This window comes from Scophthalmus maximus, chromosome 15 (genome assembly GCF_022379125.1).
Source record: "Scophthalmus maximus strain ysfricsl-2021 chromosome 15, ASM2237912v1, whole genome shotgun sequence".
Taxonomy (NCBI): Eukaryota; Metazoa; Chordata; class Actinopteri; order Pleuronectiformes; family Scophthalmidae; genus Scophthalmus; species Scophthalmus maximus.
Window position 1 is genome coordinate 17,940,309 of NC_061529.1, and position 8,647 is coordinate 17,948,955.

The 8,647-nt window shown below is 45.7% G+C and overlaps 1 protein-coding gene across 2 annotated transcripts in view; it reads right to left on the reverse strand.

Moving 5' to 3' along the window:
* Positions 1-3,353, reverse strand: part of alk (ALK receptor tyrosine kinase) — a 314,269-nt gene extending 310,916 nt beyond the window's left edge. Inside the window, exon 1 of one of the 2 annotated variants that reach the window (XM_035610012.2) lies at positions 1,868-3,353. In XM_035610012.2, coding sequence (XP_035465905.2) covers positions 1,868-2,621 — 754 coding nt within the window. In that variant the 5' untranslated portion in view covers positions 2,622-3,353. The remainder of the gene's footprint in view (positions 1-1,867) is intronic. The other variant, XM_035610013.2, reaches the window with a different exon arrangement.
* Between the last annotated feature and the right edge of the window lie 5,294 nt (positions 3,354-8,647).

An 8,647-nucleotide genomic window follows, 5' to 3' on the forward strand; every position in this document is an offset into this window, starting at 1 on the left:
AGCACAAAGGGAAGCACAGAGACTAAATAGACACAGGGTGCCAAGAGCCATTATGACCACGGCCACTTGACATGAACACAGACATATGTCACTGTCGTGAATTCACTGACCGACGTTGCTCATGGGTCTCAGATAACCGACATCACATGTGTACTTCCAAACCTTTGTTGGTCAAGAGTGGATCGGCCGATCACGAATGCTGCTGCACACATACACAGCTGGAAGCTGCCCAGTACAACCAGACCGAATCCTCTGGCCACTCCACTGGAGCGGTCTGACGGTTCAGTGGTTGCAATTTGAGGGCGTTGCTGTAGAACAAAAAAACCCCACACGTCTTTCCTGCGAAAAAACATGACAGCGTCCCCCGCTGGCTTCCAACCTGTAAACACTAGCAGCTGTGTTGCTGGATTATCTGCTGGGAGCGGCATTGTGGGTGCACCCAGGTGCTTTTACAGTTTAAGGTGTAGAAACCATGTTTGTGTGTGTGTGTGTGTGTGTGTGTGTGTGTGTGTGTGTGTGTGTGTGTGTGTGTGTGCGCGCATCTTTGCATAAACACACACACGCAGCTGAAAGCACTAACGAGCCTGCCATTAAAACATAACAGTCAATCATCATTTTCCATTTGAAAACGCAACCGAAATCATGTGGTGCAGCAACTACGACATGCAACGACCTCTTACGACCTCCTGTGACATCCTGTTGATTTGAGCGTGTTGCATGTTGGCGCTGTTGTTTCAGATTCAGCCTCTGCTCTGCTTGGGTCCGATGGGTTCCGTCGCATTTTTCTGGGCCAGCCTCCCTCATCAAAGTGATTAAGCAATTACGCTGATTGTGCCGATGCTCAAAAGAATGAGCAGAGGACCCTCGGGCATTGAGTGCTAAAGCTTTCGTGGAGATAACGGCTTAATTCGTGCCTAATCAAAATAAAAACCTGCTCTCTTACATCTCCAACCTTCCTCCGAGCAGTGGGTGGCTCGGGGGAATTCAGAAGGTACCGTTGAGGGGGGGGGGGGGGGGGGGGGGAACCAGTGGAGGCAAGTGGGCCTTTAACTTAAATAGCAGTGCATTCAGGCCTCGTGCAATGTGCAGGCTTGTTATTAACGGGGAATGAGGCCTCCCTTTCCCTCCAAATGAAATAATGACTAACATCTTAGGACTGATGACGATGGCAGCCCCTGAAGATGCTGCATAAATTCAGTGTGGAACCCGATGGAAAACAATGAAAGTTTGGCTATGAAATCAACATGCGTTTGTCTTTCGGCACTGCCGGGGTGGGCCTCATTACTGGAACATGAGTCTGGAGAGTACCCTGGATCATAGCAACAGACACAGCAACTAAACGTAAGGATTTCTTCTCTCACACACACACACACACACACACACACACACACACACGTCAGTCATCATTTTGCCATCAGGTCGTTAAATTCCTTGACCCGCTAATTTCACCATGAATGCCACTATACACATTTGAGTCAACATCGAGAATCAATCATAGCAGCACTTGAGTCACAACCGTTACTGGGCAACATGAAATAGACCTGCACCTCTGTGTATGTGTGGATGTCTATTTGCTCATGTGTGTGTCTTTGTAGTGTTGTGAGGACAAATTTTGCTTCTTCCGTCTGAGGATTTTTTTTGGGGGGGGGGGGCTAAGGGGTTGAGGATTATGGCTTACCATACCTTACAAGGATCAGGTTCAGGAAAAGGTTGGGGTCGGGGTTAAGCATTAAGTTGTGATGGTTCAAGGAATGTATTCTATCCTTTAGAAATGAGGAAGACGTACGTGTGTGTGTGTGTGTGTGTGTGTGTGTGTGTGTGTGTGTGACACAGAGGGTGGCAGATGAGGAGGGGGAGCGGAACTCACCCCGGGAGGATATCTGGAGGAAGAGGCGGGGGTCTGCAGCGCGTATGGCCGCGGTGTATCGATCCTCGATCCCGGGCACCTGGGCCTTTTTCTCGGGCATGAGCCGGACCCTGAGGCGGCCCCCGTCTGCGCCAAGCCACCACTCCAGAATAGTTGTGAGGTCCATTTCCAGCGTGAACGCCGGGGCCTCCTCGTACACGGACAGCCCTCCGCATCCCGTCCTGACTATATCCTCTCCGATTTCCACCACCACCTGGTTCGACTTCCTGCTGGCTTTCGTCAAGCCCAGTTTCAGGACTTTGGACAGCGGCCGCTTGTGGAAGAAGGGGAGCTGTCCATCGAAAGACGTGTTCCGCAGTGCTGAATCCGTGGCAGCCTTGGGGTCCACAAAAGTAGATAGGGTTTTCTGCAAAGGCATGCAGTGCATCTTCAAGTTTGCGCGCACCGTGTAACACCCGCTGAAAGTCTGGCAATCGCCGTTCAGCGGTCTCTTTATGAACTCCGCCAAGTAATAGCGCAATAGAGAGGGGACCGCAAAATCCACAGCGAGGGTTTTCCTCTTGAGCCTGGAGTTTATGGTTTGGTTCAAGTCCCTTTTGCCTCCAGTTTCCCCACTGTTACCGCCGCCGCCGCTGGTGTTGCTGAAGCCGGCGGTGGGGAGATCCATCCTGGCCGTGGTCCTCGGCGAGGCGCACTGCAGCCCAGCGAAAAATGCCGCAGAACAAACGAGGGAAAAGAAGATCCCGGCGATCATGGCTGAATAAATTCTAGTATTTGGTTTCAGGTGAAGCCCCTCAATCCCGCTGGCCACCGCTCCCTCTTCTGCTCTTGTCAGATGCGCAGCGCAAAATCACAAAGTGCTAAATCGATGATCCTGCGGGTCCTGCGCCTCTTTGCCGGTGCGCGCCCGTGTAGCAAGGCGAAGGGAACCGGGGTTTGTTTTTTTGGGTTGTTTTTTTTTTTTTTTTACATTTGTTTGCTGGTGACTGTTGCCGTCTTCCCTTCTTCATACGGGAAAAGTGCCATTGCTCCTCTCTGCTCCACACACAGACGCGCACACCCAGGCGGACGCACGCACCTTACAGACAATGCCGTTGATCGCCGGTGCGCTCCGCGCTCCGGGACGCTGATTGGTATGCCGCGCGGGTCCGCTCCGGTCGCTCTCAAAGACCCCCTGTCTCTTGGCACAGTTGTGACGCCGGTACAAGTGGCCCCTCTGTCAGCGACGGGATGCCGCGTCGCTCTCCCCGCATTCCCGGCTACACCGCGAATTCACGGCGAGTTTTGGAGACGCGGGAGTGTCCATTAAAGTTCAAAAATGCAACCACAACCTCTGAGTGTGTTTTTGCACGCCCGCGGTCTCTCGGGCTGGCTGGCTGGCTGGCTGGCTGTCTGCTGAGGACTCTGGCGCTCATGCGGTCGGACCCCGGCAGCTCCGGCAGCTCCGGTCGCGCCAGCACACGCGGTAAAGTCACTCGGCGAGCTGACGTCAAATAGAAGCCGTTTCCTGCGAAACCACGAGTCCCCTGGGAGGGAGCCGCGAGCAGCCTGCGCGGGAGCCTCCGCCGTAATGGACGCGCGTCCTGTGCGCCCCCAGCGCAGCCGTGACGGCGCCTGTAATCTTTTTATTGGGATTAGAAATGCAGCACCGCTCCTAAGTCATTCTTCTTTTCTTTTTTTTTAATGAATCACCGAGCATTTGTGTGTCCGGAAATTGGATTGGATCAGTCGCACACCCCCGGTTATGTGCAAAACAAATAGTTTCAATGGGAGGCTATTTGGGTTGGAGCCCATTTGGCTTTGTCATGCGCAGAGCCCGGCGTGTCCTTAAAACATCTGGAGGTCGCCTTGCCATCTTGCCAAATCATTTGCCACACAGTCTTACACACTGGGAATCGAGAGGTCAGTGTTTGGGGCAGGAGGGAAAAACCCTTAACACACACACACACACACACACACACACACACAACTCTCTCCCTCTCCCTCCCAGAGTCCAAAAGTTGATCTGGTGAGACACCCGCTAGATGGCGTCAACACATGCTTGTGGTAATTCACAACCCTCAAAGGTTCACCGGCAAATCCATTAATGCTCTAATTGCGCTGGAATTTGAACAGTGTCTCATTACAGCCTCATCTACAGATGAGGGCCAGGGCCAGTGGGATCATTGTACGACTCGAGTAATCACAGACTCTTGAGAAGTCCAACCTGTTAGTACAATAAAGTCCGTTTTCTGGAGGGGGAAAGAAAAGAGGGATTGTGTACAATACAGCGTCGATGTTAAAAGGTTTGTTTCTCACACCTTAAAGCATGAAGTGACCACATGAACTTACAGTTCCACATGAAGGTCTTCCACTCTAATGCTTGATTTGTGAGTTTCTTATGTTGTCGTAAATGCATATGCCCTTTTGTGTGAGGATTAAGGAAAATTACCACTAATCCCAAAATTTGAAAAAAATAAAACACTACTCAAGTTGCATAGTATGTGTAACTATAGGCTCACAATGCAATTTCTTATAATTTCCACAAAGAGTTAGACTAACATTCTGGTGTCACAACATTCCCATATAGTGAAATACACAGATTTTAAATATACCCCGAGGATATATGAAAAAAAGGTAGTCATCTGCATGATGAAACTGAGAATTTGAATGGGATGAGCTTTTCTGTCTGCTCAGCGGAGGGTGAATGGCTTGGGCGTGTGTAAATTCATGAATAAAACAAACATGGAATTAACAATGCATATAACAATTACTACGAATCAAGAGAGAAAAACGGGGCAGCTCCTTCCTTCTCCATTTATGCCCAACAAATAACTGATGATGATAACTGACATGACCCGTTCATCAAAGGATTCTCCCCAGGGAAGGGCACACAGAGCTGGGGTGAGTGCAGCAAAGGCATAAGGGGTTCATGAACTGGTTATAGTTTTTGCATTTGCATGAAAATGTCTATTATTACATGCCTGCTGCGTTCATTCCCATCACCAGGGGAGTGTACCACAGCTGAATGCTCTGCACTGCAGCTGTGCTTTTCTGCCCGTAACAACGCCATTGCGAGGATATACAGTTTTAGCTCTTGATGGATTTCCATATTCATAGCGGCGACCTGCTGATTGTACAACATTATTTCTTGTTTAAGCCACAAGTCATTGTGATTAATTATTAACATTAAGGACTCAATTCTCTAGTAGCTCTGCACAATAGACCACCATGCTTTCTCGCGAATAAAGAACCATTAATTACTGTTCTGTTACAAATGTATTACCGATAACTCCTTTTTTTTCTTTCCTGATTGAGGAACAACCTATTTTGTTTCTTAAGGGTTAATTGAGATGCAGTAAATGAATTATTAATATATTTATTATTGATTGATCACTGCCCTGTCCCTGCATAATTACTTCCCAATAATGGCATTGTCCATCGCAGAGGCTGTTGTTCTTCTTTCTTGTTTCTTTAACTTGCACTCCCTTGCCATGATTGTACAAGGCAGTATTAGTTTTAGTTGTGATGCGGCTATTTCAGACATGTCATGGAGAACACTGTTAAAGAGTTGGCTGTAATAAATGACATCAGCAACCATTTACTTGTAGTCACAATATATGATCATCAAATAAAGAGAAAGCCTCAGCGAAACTGCATGTAAGGGTAAGATATGTAATGGTAAGAAGTACCAAAGCAATACACAAGTTTAGCCATTTATCACTGTATGATAAACACGGTCCAATAATTCTGCATAAACAAAAATGTATAAAAAGCCTTGGATAACAAAGGGCTTACACATGCATGCAGGAAGGAAAACAAATTATCAACAAACTTTACAAATGAAATGCAATATAGGATTTATAAAAAAATATTTATAAGACAAGGGTTATGAAAAACATTCAGTGATGAATGAATTTAATGTATTTTTGTGCGTGTTGAGCCTAGATACAAATGGTCTGAGGAGACTTAAACAGCTATTTCGATTGAAGACAAAAATACATATAGTCTGCTGGTTATACACCGGAGAATATAAGGATTGAATTTGGAGTTCCACTAGGCTCAGATTTGGGGCCCAAACTTTTTAACTTGTACATCAACAACATGTATGATGTTTCACAAATGTTGTGGTGTGTGTTGATAGGTGTGGACCCAAATTTTTCGTTCAGGATATTAATTAAAAGCTTTTTTATCACAAAGCCTTGACATGAAATGGTCAAGATGGTTTGATGAAAGGGAGGGAACTTTTTGTTATTGACAAAACTGTCAGGGAAATTTCGTACAGCACGTGTCTAAGAACAGTTGTCAGGGTTAATGGATTTCAAGACCCACGTGCAGACAAATTTATGAAGCAGGTAGGCGCAGTGAAGACGCTTTAATGAAGACAGAGAGCAGGCTGACAACAAGATGCAAAGCAGGCGATCCAAACTCGACAGACTCGGGTAACACAGGGGAACTGAGCAAGAGCACGAGGTAACACAGGGGAGCCGAACAGACGAACTGACAAAGTTGAAAACATTGAAGCTAATTACACACAAAGGGCGGAGGTAATGAGACAAAGGTGAAACACATTGAGGCGGAGCAGATCATCCCAAAGGCAGGAAACAAACTAGGGCAGGAAGTAAATAAACAGCACAAGGAACTTTTTTTTTCTTCTTTTATGTAAAACAGGAAATATAAACACACAGAGTCCATGCATTGATTCAGGGAAGGGGCAGATCATGTCAACATTTTTCTGTTCGGAACTATGCAGAGTATGTGGTAGATCACGAGACATAAAGCCATTGTTTATATTACACAGAGGAGCTGTGAGAATTATTCACAGCAGTTCATACTAGACGCAGCACATCGACTGACTGATTATGAAGTCAGTCATTTAGTCATTTTCAGCATCAGTATGCACAGACTACCTTAAAGTAGATGTGTATTTCACTATTTGGCATCAAACTATGGAATTCTCCACTAAACGGTTTTTATGGGCTTTTATATGGATATCTTGCACTTCAAGAACATGCATCAGGCACAATCACACCATATGTCATTTTCAGATAATGTTTTGTCTTATTTGTTGGTGAATTATAGCTGTAATTGCACTCTTCTTTTTTTCCTATTGTTTATTTTTAATTTAGTAATTGGCAAAAATGTTCCTCTCCCTGCCCCTATTCAGTCATGGAATGAGTAAATAAAGTTGTATTTTAATTGAAAATCACATCTATTTTTGGCTGTAGTTGTGGATTAACATCTGCAAAACACATTTTAAAACAAATGAATATAATAGATGAGTAAAAAAAAGAAATCATTGGCATCGTCTGCTCTTACCTGTGGTGGAACAGCAGCAGAGTGTAGGAAGATTCATTTTCTTCTCTCTTTTTTTTTCATTTTTCATTTTGAGAATTATCCGTGCCTCGCATATACTCTTCTGAGCAAAACAAATCCAGGAACACATCAGGGGGGGGAAACTTTTTTCTTTATTCATCATGTATTCTACCCAATATCTGAACACATTATTCAAGACAATTGGTTTCATTGATTATCGGAGAAGGTGACGAAGTTTGAAAGGAATGGGAGGGACTGGTGTGACGCGTGAGCAGTGGGGAGAAACGGTGGCATAGACACACTGAACTGCATTTAATATCTAATCTGCCAGGCTTTACTTGCAGGTACAGTGTTACATCGGCCGCTCCATATGCGTGATATTGAACACTGATAGTGGAGACTCCTCCAGGTCATTGCGCGAGTTGAGGTGTGCCTGCGGGAGAGTGTGGCTGAGTTCCTTGTTCGATCATTTGACTGCAGAGCCACATTAACTCGGGGGAAATGGTGTAAGCGTTCGCTGAAACAAGACAATATCTGGAGTTATTAATAATACATTAATCATGTGGGTAGTGTTAGCCAAATTGGTTTTTAACTAGCAAAAACCCAAAGTCAAGTTATATAGTTTCGAGTTCCATTTTTCACACTAAATAGATTTTTGATGAACTGATATTTATGTGCATAATTTTGTTCCAGATGATTTCATTTGGAACACTGTAGGTTAAAGAGGATGAGATGGCCCAAGTATGTATGGACCGAGATGAATTGAACTTTGTTAACGGATAGGATGTAATCTTGGTCATAGGGATGGCACTTTGAAAGCCATATACCAGACCACCGGGGCGAACATAATTACTTTCTGATGGATCACTTATTTCCACTTTTCAGTCCTTTTGGTGTAAAATGAACCAAAGCCTGGATAGCCATTACCCACACCGCAGCTAGCATTGAGAACTCTTACCGGCCATATAGCGTCTATTTAATCTGAACCATGTTTGGTATCCAGCTCACAGGTCAGTGTGAAGAAAAAGGTGGTGGTGTTGGGGGGGGGGGGGTGTAGTAGTGGTAGTGTGATAAATTACAGACGGATAAGTTCTTACAAAGACCCCTCCCCCCTCGAGCAATACTTTTCATGGTGCACGGAAAACCTCATAAATCAGCAGCTGACTCCCTGCAACTAGTGACCCTTTCGGCGACATCATCATACTTCATGGCCCTGGTCCATCCACTTTCTGTATGTGCCATCAATGTTTCAAAGTTTATCACCGCAAAGGCATAGATGGATATTTAATGAAAGAAAAAAGTCCCTCCTGCAGAGTTGCCAATTCAACTCTCTTTTCTCCCTTCTCACAGCCTCCACGGCCATTTTTATCTCTTGCCTGCTTTTGGTTTTTTTGCGGGCGCACAGCGCTCGTCTGCGGTGATTGAGGAAAGGGCCGCGGAGTCTCGCGCACCCGAGCCATACATTTTAGAACGCAGAGGTGACAG